Here is a 13,115-nt window from a genome sequence, read left to right as displayed (position 1 = left end):
GGAGATCAGTCCCCTTGTTCTGAGGGGCTGGGCTCCCTTCTGTACCAGTACACACACAGCAATTAGGGTCAGGAAGAACTTCATCCTTTAAAACACCAGATTTGAGTGCAGATTGACACATCAGATATTTATTTGACTGGGACATGAGTGTTCACCCACATGGCTGCTGCTTCATTTTGCTTCTGTTGCAGTAAATGGGAGGCAGTTTGCAGTAATCCTGGTCTGATCTCTGGTAGTGTGACTCTGAAGCAACAGCTGTACCTTAAAGCACCTTTATTTTGTGTCACATTAGTGTTAAATGGTTGCTGCCTGTCTGAGCACCAGCAGAATCAAATCTTCCAGAGTTTTCAGGTCCTGAGTAGATTTTACAAGGTTTGACTCTTTCACAGAATCATAGAATGGCCTGGCTAAGGAAAGAGCTTAAATCTCATCTCACTCCAACCCCCTGCCATGGGCAGGGACACCTTTCACTGTCCCAGGTTGCTCCAAGCCCTGTCCCTGACCTTGGACACTTCCAGGGATGGGGCATCCATGGGGCTCCTCTTTGAGGTACAGCTGTTCAGTTCCCTGAGTTGCTGGTAAAATTATGTCAGCTGGCTTCCCTCCCTCTCATCCCTGCTTAGTGTCCCTGGAATCGCCTCAAATTGAAGAGAAAACCAAAATTAACAGCTCTCATGTCTTATGGTTGCATCAATGGAAACTCATCTGCTCTGGCACAGAACTGCCACTGTCCCTCTGCTCTCTTGCAGATATTTGCTGTTCTATCACAAACAGTTCCTGGAGTATGAATAGCCTTATCCAGCAGCTTGTCAGATGTAAACAAGGAAGAAACAACTCAAGCCTTCTGAATCGACACACAAACCTACCTGAAATGAAAAGACCCATTACAAACCAACTCGCACTGAGCTGTAACAGGACCTACTTGACACTGACTCACAGCCTGGAGAGTGAGAAATGAACAATGTCCAACGTGTGTGCAGTCCCACGAGGACAGAAAGGGGGAAAAGAGGCTGCAGTCAGTCACTTATCAGAGGAAATATAAAATGAAAGGAATGCTCTGGGTGGGGGAAATGGGAGCAGAGGAGTCCGGGCACTGGTACATCTCCTGTGTTCCTCCAAAAATGTGTGTGGGAAGGCAAAGGATTCTACCCTCATCTCCATAAAGCATCTTCTCCATTTGGTGCTTCAGCTCCAACGACCAATCATATAACAGTTAAAATTAAAAATCCAAACCCATTTTTTTATGCATATGGGTCTGAAAGCAGTAGAGTGGAGGAGGAGGGGATGAGACAACTAAAGGACTTTGCAAGTATCTTTTTATTTGTGAATTTTAGTTATTAAATAAATACAGTATGAAACTATTAGGCTCTTTTTTTTCCAACAACCATAAAAGAAATCCTGGATTGTGGGACTGAAGCTGCAGTACTCAGACAGGTTTTCAAGCATGCCTGCTTGCACAGGTAATGTTCAATGCCATCGGACTGCTCATCCAAAAGCATCAGCACAGATTCTGTTGTTTGAGCCCTTTTTTGTTTTGTTTTCTATAAATAGCTATTTTCTTAATTTTTTTCCTTTTATTCCCTTTTTTCACAAGAATGAAATTCATAAATGCAACCATCAGTAAAATGAATGAATTGGTGTGTTTATACTGTAAGAGTGGTCTTGGTTCTTTTTGGTTTTGTTTTGTTGTTTTTTTTTTTAATCTTGTGAATAAGTTTGAATTTCTCAAAAGCGCTTATTTTGTTGTTGCTGGTTTTGGTTTGGTTTTTTCCCCCCCTGCTGCTTTTCAAAGGTGGTTTTATATATATCTGACACTTGAGAGAACCTCACTGGTGAAAAATGTACCATCTGTTGGGAATGGTCGCTGCCGGGGCAGCTTTGAGCGATGGATCTGCTGCTATTGAGCCCTTCTGCAGTGCTCTAAGTAAACAACACATTTTCCTGGTATGTGCTAGGCTGGTATTGGTTCCTTGTATCCTCCCACATGGATTAACTCTTCACGTGCTCTCCTCCTCTTGCAGTGGCACAGCCTGTGTGTTGGTGTTCTCAGCTCAGCTCTGGGGCCTTTCCTCCCCCTCTGTCGCTGGGGCGCGGTACCAGCAGGAGCTGCTCATGCTGGATCTCACTCTCAGGAACTTGGGCTGGGGGTAGAATTGCAGCCTGGGAGAGGAAGCCTTCAGAACAGAGCTGGAAGGGCAAAAACAGCTTTGTTCTCCCGTGTGGAGAGGGTGAAGTGTCAGCTGGGCACTGTGTGAACTGGTGTCACACCTAAAGTCACAGAATGGTTTGGGTTGGATTTTCAGGATCATCTTGTTCCAGCCCCTGCCATGGGCAAGGACAACTTCCACATTCCCAGGCTGCTCCAAGCCCCACCCAGCCTGGCCTTGGACACTTCCAGGGATCCAGGGGCAGCCACAGCTGCTCTGATCTTTAACCTCTGCATAAATCCCCAGCCAGGCATTCCTCAGCTTTGCCAGTGTGGAAAGGCAGGGAGGGATCTGTGCTCCGGGAATGAGGTACAGGTGTCTAACACAGTCTGATAAACAGGAAAATAAGGGAATTGAGTGTGTTTGGGTTTTAAATGACCATCCTGCAGGAGCAGCCGAACAGGTGGAATTCTTCTGATTTGCGCACAGACTGGAACAGTACGAGGAGGTTTTGTACACGTGTGACAGGGCACGGAGGAGGAAAGGACGAGCGGAACATCTCGAGCCAGACCCAGGAGCTTGGGTGTGGTGCGGGGGAGCCCCGGCGCTGCCGAGGCCATGGCGTTCCCTGCCTGTGTGACAATTTAATTTCCATTTGTGCTCGGTGCCGCCCGCTTTGAGCCGAGCATTCCTGCGCTGGAGCAGGAGCTGCAGGAGAGGGGCCCCTCCTTCCCCGAGCGAGCGCGGCACCGTGCGGATGCTTCTGCCGCTCTTTAATAATGCAGCAGCCTTGCGGAGGAAGGCAGGAGCCGCTCTCGTCATCCCAGCGCTGCTGCACCGCATCCCGGCCGGGCCGGGGCTGCCACCCCGCGGCAGGCGCCGCCGAGGAGGAGGAGGAGGAGGAGGATGACTCCGGCGCTGCCTTCGCTTTGTGGCGCCGAGTCTGAGCCTTTGGCTGCCCTTTTAATGAATTCTGTTTTCCACAGCACACGCTCAGCCGGCGGAGCTGCTGCAGCCGGCTTTGTTAAGCCTTCAGGAACAAATTGTTTAGGGACGAGGCAGCCGTATAAATCACCCTTAATTTTTCCTCCCCGCCCATCTGGTGGAGAGGGTTCTGCTCTGTGCGGCTGCACCGGCGCAGATGGTTCTCGGGGGGAGCTTTCAAGGCTCTCTTTCTGGTTTCAAAAGCAGGATTCTTAGGGTTTTAAAAGGTCTATTATTCTTTTCTTCCCCCCTCTCCCGCCTACCAGCCCACCCCCCGTGTCCCTGCCCGAATCGCACCAGGTTCTGTTTCCAGCAGCAGTAAATCCTTGCCGGTTCCGAGAGGAGGGGACAGCATTTTCCCTTTTCCTATAAAAATGGAAGAGCAGCTGCTGGCGTACGAGCAGCGCTACCCCTCCTGCTGCTTTTTCTAAACACAGCCCTCTCTCCCCCTCCATCCCTTCAGCAGCAGCCCCGCAGCTCCTGCACGGAATTATTCCCGGGAGGTTCCTCCGCGGAACTCCCCCAGCATCGCCTGTAGGAAAACGCCGGAACAGCCGAAGAGAGGGTGAGGCAAAGGCTCCCTGATGTGCTGACAGCCGGCAGTGACAGCTCCTCATCCAGGGCAGCAGTTTGGGCTTGACTTGTTTATTTTGAGGTACATTTTCTATCGGCACAGCTGGGTCTGTTGGGAGGAGGCATTTGCAGAAATGACTGGAAACAAAGAGTGGTGCAGCCATGCAGGCTCACGGTGGGGTGTGTTCTGTTACCTGCCAGCACTGAACACAGCTCTACAGGGGACACAAAAATAGCCAGAAAGTGCTTTTAGCTACATTTTCACGTCCCTCAGCTACTCTAGTAGAGATAAAGCTTTGCCTGATGCTGGTGCCTGATGGAAAAAGCAGAAATGTGAGAATTGGTTAAACCCTGGGCGGGGGATCCTGCTCACAATCAGTGCCCTTATTCCACGTGGCTGGACTCGTCCCACCTGGAGTGGCTGGTGTCCTGTTCATAGTGTCCCCCTAACACTGGAACTGATGTCTGCAGGGATGATCCTTCAGAGCTGCTGGCCAGTGGCTGCAAAATGCCAAATCCACTGATTCCTCTTGGTTCTCCAGCTAAGGGTGTTTGCTATTTTCCTGCTAATTTGTTCAAATTGCTCTCTGTTACCTTTTCTGTGCTGATAATTGTAGTTACATTCCCACAAGGAGGGGAGGGTGAGGGATGCTCCCCTCTTGTGTCTGGGCAGGACTTGGCCTCTGATGAATGTTTTCCCCAATTTTTGAGGCACCACATGGTGACAGGAGGAGCAGCCCTGTCCCAGCCTGGCTTTGCCTGGGTGTGAGGTGAGTGACCTCCTGAGCCAGCTGGGGCTCCTGGTGCCACACAGGGTGAGCTCCTGCTCTCACTAGCACAGGCAAGGCCCTAAAATCCTTCTTATTTGAATTATTGATGCCTCTGGATCCATCCATGCCAGGGTGCAGAATGAGGGAGAGCTGAGGCTGAGCAAGGGTGGGGATCAAGGTGACTTCTGGGGCTGAAAGACTTTTGGAGTTCTAGAGGAATTGGGTTGTTATTCCTGACACAGGATTTGGGGCTGTGGTGTTGGAGTTGAGGCTGTGGGGCAGGAAACCACAGAGCTGAGAGCAGGAGAGCAGAGGGCCCTGGAGCAGAATCCCCAGGAGGGAGCTGAGGCTGGGGAAGGTGCTGCTGTGAGAGGGGAGCCTGAGAGGGTCTCCAGGTGTGCTGGGACATGGAGAAGGTCTGCAGGTTGGGAGGTGACCAGGGCTGAACCTCCCAGGTGATGCCTTTGGTAATGATGAGTATTTACAATTAAAGGAAAGTGTAATATAGAAGGTGTAGAATCTCTTATAACTCTGCTCATGTTTTCTCCAGCTGTCTGCTTTCCCAGCAGCAAGTTGTGCATGTATTGAATTACATTTATTCTTTCAAGTTTAAAGCTGTAGTTTAAGACAGTGGAGGGGATGGGCTCCTACCAGGAGTGATTCCTTGCAAAAAAAAAAGAAAAAAAAAAGAAAAAGTCCTACAGTCTCCTTTAGTGGAAATGAGAACTTCAAATTACACATTGAAACCCCTATTTTTCTGTGATAGCTTTCAAAGCCAGGTTAGATAAAAATATTCTCTCAAAGCAGCTTTATCTCCAGCTGATTCCTCACTTTTACCAGCTCTTCAGAATAACCCAGGTCAGATATACATAAATCCAATTTTGTAGAAAGATCTCAGCCTTGGATGAATTTTCATATTTAAACCCAGTTCCACTGAGGGTTTTGGTGCCTGTCCCAGCTCCTCATGTGCAGCATCGTGTCCTGTCCTGAGGCAAAGCCTCACCATCACCCATGGCAGAGCTGCAAACTGGCAGTGGAGCTTCCCACACTGGCTCCTTATCAATTTCGCCAGTAAATCCTTGGATCCAATTCCACATTTGAGACATTTACAGCTGTGCTGAAAATCGTTCTGATTCATGAAGGAATCTCCAGGCAGGGAGAGGAGAGCAGGGATCCTTTGCAGGGGTGGATCCAGGATGAAAAGTCTCCATGAGATGTCCCCAAGGGCTGGGATGCACCCAGGTCAAGCTGGAGGATGAAATCAGATGGGAAGTGACTTCTTTCCCTGGGTGTGCACAAGAATAATGGGAATTTGGTTTCCTGAGTGGAAGCAAACAGCTCTGTGCAACCTCCAGCCCTGCCTGTCCCTGCAGCCCTTGGCACAGCCCGGGCTGGGCAGGGGCTGTTCCAGGCAACAGAGGGGAAGCAGCTTTGGTTTGGGGGCAGAGAGAGCGTCCCTCCGTGGTGCTCCCGTGCTGGAACACCTCTGGTCACACCATGGGCGCCTTCTCCTGGGCAGGAGAGCAGATGATTTTGAAGTGGCCGTCCTCAGGGCTGGGCAGGGCCCCGGCGCTCCCCGTGCTGCAGATCCCAGAGAAGGAGGGAGCAGCCCTTTCCCCGGGGTGGCAGGAGCTGCTGGGGCAGGGTTTGGTCTCTTGGACAGCAGAGCCATGTCCAGGGAAGCAGAAGCCACAGGTTTCCACTGGCTCTGGGATTCTGATGCCGGTGAATCCCTCACCAACGCTGGCGGCTTCCACCAGCCCATCTGCAAATGAACTGCATCAGCCGAGGGGCCAGGAGCAGCTTTCACCTGGGGATGCTCTGAAGGGCTGCACTAGAGCCTGTGGAAAGCTGCTCCTGGACCTGGAGAGGACACCCAGCTCCCAGCATGGATTCACTGCATCCCCTGGAACACCCAGAAAATCTCTCCAAACCTGGTGGCTTGTCTTAAAAATCACCCTTGGATCCCTGTGTCCTTCAGCAAAGCCGACAGGAATGGCCTGAGGGACAGGAGGGACTCCAGGTGTCACACTGGCTCATGGGGTCTTCCTCAGTGATTTTTGACATTGATGGCTTTGAGGTGGATGTATGTAAACATGGGAGTGTGTGATGTGTGTGCAGGAATAGGTAAGTAGGCATTTTTTTCTTTGGAAAGGCAGGAGAGAAGAAAAGGAGGAAGAATGCAACCACCTTTTCCATGTTGAATTGTTCCACGTTATCCTTTCTCCTGTTCTCCCTAACACAAGGACCTGGGAAGCCCTTCTGGCTGCAGAACTAAAACTTGTGGGGTTTTTGTGGGACAGGTGTTCATTTTGGAAGAGGGTTGGCTTTTGTCCCCTCGCCCTCCGGATGGAGGCTGGAGCGGTGCCGCACGGGGGAAGCTGTGACTGGGGGATTCGGGCGGAGAGTCGGGCACAGGGCTCCAGTCCCGCTCCTCTTCCAGGCTCACTCTCATCGTCTTTGCTTTTTCTCCCTCCCTTTTGGGAAACAGCTCTGCTTTTTCCTGGCAGCTGAGCCTGCCCCCGGCTCCCCCCTCTCCCAGCACCCACCTTTGGCAGGGTCCTCCCTGCAGTGGCAGGGGCCCGCGCTGGGCTGGCAGGAGCCGGGCTCTCCCCTCCTGCGCAGGTGGCTCCAGCCCAGGAGCAGGGAGCAGACGAGCGAGCAGAGGCAGAGCCCCAGCAGCAGCCACAGCGCCAGCCACGGCTCCGGCTCCGCGCACGGCTCCGGCTCCAGCGCGGCCGCGGGCGTGGCTGCGGGCGGGACAGACAGACAGACAGCTCAGACACCGCGGGCAGCCTTTCTGGGAGGGAAAGAGCTGCCAGCGGCTCCGCTGGGAAAGGGTTTGGGAGCAGCTCGGTGTCCCCTCGGCTGGGGTGGAGGGGATCCCTTCCCACGCCCCGTTCGCGCCCTCCCGCATCTTCAGGGATCGTCTCAGCCCCAGGGAAGGACTTGGGGATCCCGGGGCTCCACCTGCCCCCTCCTGCTGCCCTCCCCGAGGGCTGGGGCGGCTCAGCCGGGTGGGACCCGCGGCCGCCAACCCCACCGTGCCCGGGGGGGCTGCCCAGGCTGTGAAACAGCAGCGCACGGCAGGGAAAGGCCGCGGCAGGACGGAGAAAATGGGAAAGAGATGCCCTGGCTGCTCCCCCCAACCCCCGAGGGCAGTTCCAGGACAAGGGGGGTCCCTGCTGCCCCTCCCCAACTCACGCTCGCAGGACGGGGCGCACTCGCGGGGGTGCTGCCCGCACACCGAGCTGCACCCGATGCAGCTCTTCAGCAGATCATCGTAGTAAAAGCCGGGCCTCTTGTTGCAGTCCATGGACTCTGGGGGACAGGAGGGGAGGGAGGTGAGCGCGGTGTCCTCAGCACATCCCCCCAGGGCAGGGCAGGGCGAGCCCAGCTCGCTGCTCTGGCAGGCTCGGGGGGGACCTGCCTGCACCCCCAGCACTGACAGCGTCTGTCTGTGGGGCTGCCAGGGGGACAGACCCGGATTTGGGGGGGTCTGGCTGGAGAGCTGAGGGGAGGGGATGATCTCAGCCAGCCAGAAGCAGCTGGGCTCACCTGGGGGCTCCTGGCTGCTGCTGCTGCCGCCTGGGGCTTGGGACACACCAAAACCTGCCTCAGGATGCCAGGAATGGCATCTCCTGCCCTCAAGGAGGAGATGTTCACCTGTGGCTGCTGGATGAGCCCTAGATGGGTGAAGCCACCTCAGCCTGGGACTCCAGGAAGGGTGCTGGCACAGGGCTGGGCACCAAAGTTAATTTGTCCCTTGTCCTCCTCCCCAGCTGTTTCCAGGACACCTCAGGGCCTGTCCCAGGCTGGGGGTTTGTCATTATCCACATCCCTGCCTTTGGAGGGTGGAATAGGGAATTGCCCAGTCGGGAGCAGGAGTGTTGGTGCAGCCTGGTGACCCCAGAAGGGAGCAGTGCAGAGGTGCAGGTCCCTGCTCCTGCTCCTGAGCTGTTGCCAGCCCCAGCCCATCCATGGGGAGCTGTCACATCCCCCTGTGCATTTGGATGAAGCTCTGCAAGGCTGAGCTGGCTCCGAGCCTGCCCTGGGGCTCATCCCAGGCTCTGATCCTCCCTCCCAGCTCGGCCCCATCCCTGACTCTCCATGCAGGGGCAGCCCAGCACTCACCACACACAGCATCACACTTGCTGGCCAGGGACTGCCTGCAGGCCAGGCTGCAGGGGATGCACTGGGAAACGAGGGTGTCCCAGTACTCCTGGTCAGTGCAGTTCCTCATGGCATCCTGCCCCGCTCGTGGCCCATCCATGGCTGCAGGACAGAGACACAGGTGGGTGTGGGGCGGCCACCACGGGGCTGCTCTGCAGCCACCTCGTCCCTTTCTGGGGCTGGGACCCCTGGCAGGGAGATCCTGGCTGCCCTCAGCCCTCTCTGGTCCCAGGCTTGAGCAGGAGCCAAATCTGCTTTTCAAGCTGTGTGTGTGTTCTGTGCCAGTCCCAGGGGACACACAGAGAGCCCACCCCGGCCTAGAGGTGGCCCTGAGCTGTGCCCTGGGGGTCTGGGGGTCCCTGCACCTGCCAGAGGGAGCACAAGCACTGGGCACTCTTCCTGCCCTTACAGGCTTTTCTGAAGGTACCAGAAACGCCACCCTGTGTGTCATTCCTCCCTTTCTCTTGGGTGTTCTGGTGTCATAGTGAAACCAGACTGATGAATAAGAAATGTCAGAGCAGAAGAAGGAGGGAAATCTCCCCAGGAGGCTTTAGGCACCAGTTCAACCAGTGCCAGCTGGAGGTGGACGTGCTCTTGTCCCTGTCACGGGCTGCTTGTCCCATCCTCTGCTGCCCCAGTGCTCCCAGTGCCCTCGTGCCCTGAATGTGATGCCAGAGGCACAGGAGCAGCTCTCAAAAACCATCAGAGCTCACATGTAGAAGAATTGGCTGGCTGATAACAGCTCCTGGGCTGTGCCACACGCAGGGTCTGCAGCTGCAGGAGGCTCAGACCCAGCAGGAGGGGGGCAGGGCTGGCCATGAGCCCTTTGCTGCCTGAGAGGGCTCCCGAGAGCCTCGTCCCTCCCCAGAGCCCTCCTGGAGCTGCAGCTCTTTCCTGCAGGGTGGGAGATGCTGCTGCTGATGGGCCCAAAGGTTCAGAACTTCCCCAAGCTGCACTGTCAGCTCTGCGTGCCCAAAGGCTGAGCTGCTGCTTTGGCAGAGCCAAACCTTTGATTTTTATACAGAAAATCCCTGTGCTCTGCCAGGATCTCTCCTCTCTCTCTCCAGGACTGAGATTGGGCTCTTTGCTCGTCTGCCCTGCCCCTGCCCAGCCAGCACCTTCCCTGCAGGATGGGCTGGGTCCTGCCTGGGGCAGCACAAGAGAAACCCCCCCCATTCCCAGGGGGAAATCCTCTCTGCACTGGGATGCTGTTCCATTACCATTGCTATGAAATTAAATAATGACTCTGTGGAGCTGGCTGGAGACATCCCCAGGGCAGAGCCAGACTCAGGCCACTGCTCTCCTGGGATGCTCTGGGAACAAACCTGGGCCTTGCAGCCAGAGCAGCCCCCAGGGCTGGCAGGAAGGCAGGGAGCTGAGCCATGCTTGGCCCAGGGGGGGTTTCCCATGGGATAAGTGATGGGAAGCAGATCTGGGGCTGTGTTAAAGCTGAGGGGCTGCAGCCTGGGAAGCTCCCTCCCAGGTGCTGCAAGGACACCTCCAAGGAGGTGTTTGGTCTCTTCTAGGACAGATCTTCCCCTCCCTGGGGAGTCCCAAGGTACATGTGGTTCTCCCAGCATGGACTTCTCAGCCATGGATTTTCCAGCAGAGCCAGGTGAGTCTTTGCCTCTCAACCACCAGGACCCTCTGAATTCCCCCACAGACCCCTCGTGCCAAGCTTGAAGCAACCACAGGACAAGGGGGGGTGGCTTTAAGCTGAAGGAGGGTGGATTTAGATCAGTTATTAGGAAAAAATTCTTCCCTGTGAGGGTGGGGAGCCCCTGGCACAGGCTGCCCAGAGAAGCTGTGGCTGCTCCATCCCTGGAAGTGTCCAAGGCCAGGTTGGGCAGGGCTTGGAGCCACCTGGGACAGGGAAAGCTGTCCCTGCCATGGCAGGGGGTGGCACTGGATGAGAATTCAGCTCCCTACCAGCTCAAACCATCCTGTGATTCCCTCTCCAGCCCCACAGCACTGACCCCTCCAACAGGCTGGGAGCTCTGAGCAGAGCCTCCCCTCCCTGCTGGCACTGGGAGCATCCCCAGCCCTGCCCTGGCCCCCAAACCCCCCACCCCATCCCCAGAGCCCCTCCTTGGGTCACTCACATCTGGCTCTCCAGCAGTGGCTACTCCCCCTGGGCTCCAGCCATGGCCCCTCGAGCAGCAGCGCTGAGCCCCTGCATGGCTCGGGGTTATTATTAGAGAGATTTGGTTAATGCCTGGCTCGGCACTTCCTGGGGCTCCCCCCAGGCCCTTCCATGCAAATTGGCTGCACCCTCAGAGCCTTGCATTGGCTCCCGGCTCCCTGGGCTGCTGGGGACAGCGTGGGGTGGCTGATGTGTCACCAGGAGCAGGGACAGGTGTCCTGGGCCAGGTGGGCACGTTTCAGGGGGCCTTGGTGGAGTGGGAGCTCCCAGCACCTGCTCCTGCAGCAGAATCCCAGAATCACAAAGGTTGGAAAAGCCCTCTCAGACGGAGCCCAGCCGTGCCCCCAGCACTGCCACGTCCCCAGGTGCCACCTGAAACCTTTCAGATCCCTCCAGGGGTGGTTCCACCGCTGCAGCCTGTGCCAGGGGGATGCTTCCTTCAGGGAAAGGTGTTTCACCTTGCCAGGACCAGGCGCTGCTGGGAGCATCCATCCTCTCCTTGTCCCCAGCATGGTCAGCACAAGCTGCTGTCCTGTCCCCTGCTCACAGCTCACAGAGCATCTCTGGAGCCCAGGGAGGTGCCTTAAACACTGATTTTTATTTATTTATTTTTTTAGTGAGGTGCCTTAAACACTGATATTCTCAGGAGCATCCATGTCTGGGAGGCAGGAGGGCTGTGCTATGCCCTGCCTGGGCAGCTGAGTCCTGGCTGTGCTGGGGCCACAGAGCATTAATAACTCATTAACAGCACATTAATAACTCATTAATAGCACATTACCAACTCATTAATAGCACAGCTTGTTTTCACAGGGGCAAAGAGCCCCCTCTGCCCTGCTGGCAGCCCCCAGAGGTTTGTCCCTGCTCCTGCAGGGACGCTGGGCACGGCTGTGGCAGCACACGAGGTGCTGGCAGCGTGGCAGAGCAGTGACTCAGCTCAGCCCAGAGGGACCTTTCTGCAGAAGCAGCTGAAGGAGGAAGGAAGCAGCAATACCTGTTACTAAAAGCACTCGTGGAGCAGCATCAAGGGTTCTTCTGTTTGGTTCAAAACCTCCTGGTTTGTGCCTGCCCCGTGGAGCTGCAGAGGCCAGAGGATGTTTTGCTGCAGGGACACTGGAGGCTGGTCCTGCTCGTGGGGAGCAGAGCCCAGAGGAGCCCAGCACCTCGTGTTTGGATATGGCCCATGAGATCCCAGAGCCTGAAGGAGGGTGGGAAGCAGCTCTGGCACCATCCAGAGCACCTCAGGGCTTGGGGCAAGGACCAGCAGAGGAGGCACCACGGCCACAGGGACACTGCCACATGCCACATGCCGTGTATCTGGCACAAGGGATGAGATCACTGCTGTGCTGAGCCTCCCCCGGGGAGGGAAATCACGATTTTGGCACTGCCTGAGCTGGGTGAGTGTGGCAGAGCAGGGAGATGGCCCTGGAGAGGTGGCCCCAGCCCGCTGCTCTCGGGGTTTTGCAGGGGAAACTCAGCTCTGTAAATAGCACCAGACACTTGCAGTTTCCACCCTGGTGAGCCCTCAGGAGGGAAGTGAGAAGCACTTGGGGGTGGTTTGTCCCTCCTGGCTGAGCAGGGATCAGGCAGTGTGCTTTAAGCTGTACCCTTCTGGGGCTGGCTGGGCTGGAGCCCCATTTCCTTGGCCGTGTGCCCCAGTGCCCCAGACACCATCACCCCTCCTGCAGCCCCTGGGGGCTCGGGGGCTCTGCAGCACCTCCAGACATGGTGCCCCATGAGCTCCTGCCTCACAGCCACCCTGCCGTGCCTGGGGTTGTTCCTGTGGTTTGAGCAGCCACCACCAGCCCCCTGCTCTGGATTTCTGGATTAGACCCTTCCTCTGCTGAGTTCACTTCTTCCCCAGAGCATCAACCAGCATTCTTTCAAACCAGCAGCTCCCTGTGCATCCTCCCAGTGCCATGCATCCCTCTGCATCCCTCTGCATCCCTCTGCATCCCCCACATGGTTTTGCATCCTGCAGTGCCCCTCTGCACCTGGCTCTGGAGGTGCCACACTCTCTTTGGGGTGACAGAGCCCAATTTTGTCCTGACAACAAAATCTGTTTTTCTGCTGTGCTCTTGCCCCAATGGCAGTGCTGCCAGGAGAGCTGCAGGTAACAGGCAGGCAGGGTGGGTGACGTTTGGCTCTGAAGCTTTTAGGGGCTGCTTTGCCTTCCCCTTGAGCAGCTTTGCTGGGATGATTTCCTGCCCTCAGCCCAGCTGCTTTCAGCGGTGCAGAGCCTCGGCCAGGACGTTTGCTCGCACACCTGCTCCCTGCAGGACCCGAGAAGAAGGGGCCGAGGGGGGAAGGAGGGGAAGGGGAGCAGTG

General features: G+C 56.0%; 2 protein-coding genes across 3 annotated transcripts in view; one reads left to right on the top strand and one right to left on the bottom strand.

Annotated features, from left to right (window-relative positions):
- Window positions 1–1,902, top strand: part of USP22 (ubiquitin specific peptidase 22) — a 90,760-nt gene extending 88,858 nt beyond the window's left edge. For both annotated transcript variants that reach the window (XM_084216619.1, XM_084216618.1), the window contains one exon: window positions 750–1,902. In XM_084216619.1, the coding sequence (XP_084072745.1) occupies window positions 750–792 (43 nt within the window). In that variant the 3' untranslated portion in view covers window positions 793–1,902. The remainder of the gene's footprint in view (window positions 1–749) is intronic.
- Window positions 1,903–5,964: 4,062 nt separating this feature from the next.
- On the bottom strand, window positions 5,965–9,466 carry TNFRSF13B (TNF receptor superfamily member 13B; the record flags this gene model as incomplete). Its single annotated transcript, XM_084216246.1, has 6 exons — window positions 5,965–6,239; window positions 7,024–7,224; window positions 7,679–7,940; window positions 8,033–8,160; window positions 8,609–8,749; window positions 9,361–9,466. The coding sequence occupies 6 exons, from the start codon at window positions 9,464–9,466 to the stop codon at window positions 5,965–5,967; spliced, it is 1,113 nt and encodes a 370-aa protein (XP_084072372.1).
- Window positions 9,467–13,115: the final 3,649 nt, after the last annotated feature.

The sequence above is a fragment of the Fringilla coelebs genome (assembly GCF_963513975.1).
Source record: "Fringilla coelebs genome assembly, chromosome: 16".
Taxonomy (NCBI): domain Eukaryota; kingdom Metazoa; phylum Chordata; class Aves; order Passeriformes; family Fringillidae; genus Fringilla; species Fringilla coelebs.
Note: the sequence above shows the minus strand (reverse complement) of the source record. Positions and strands in the feature narration are given on the sequence as shown.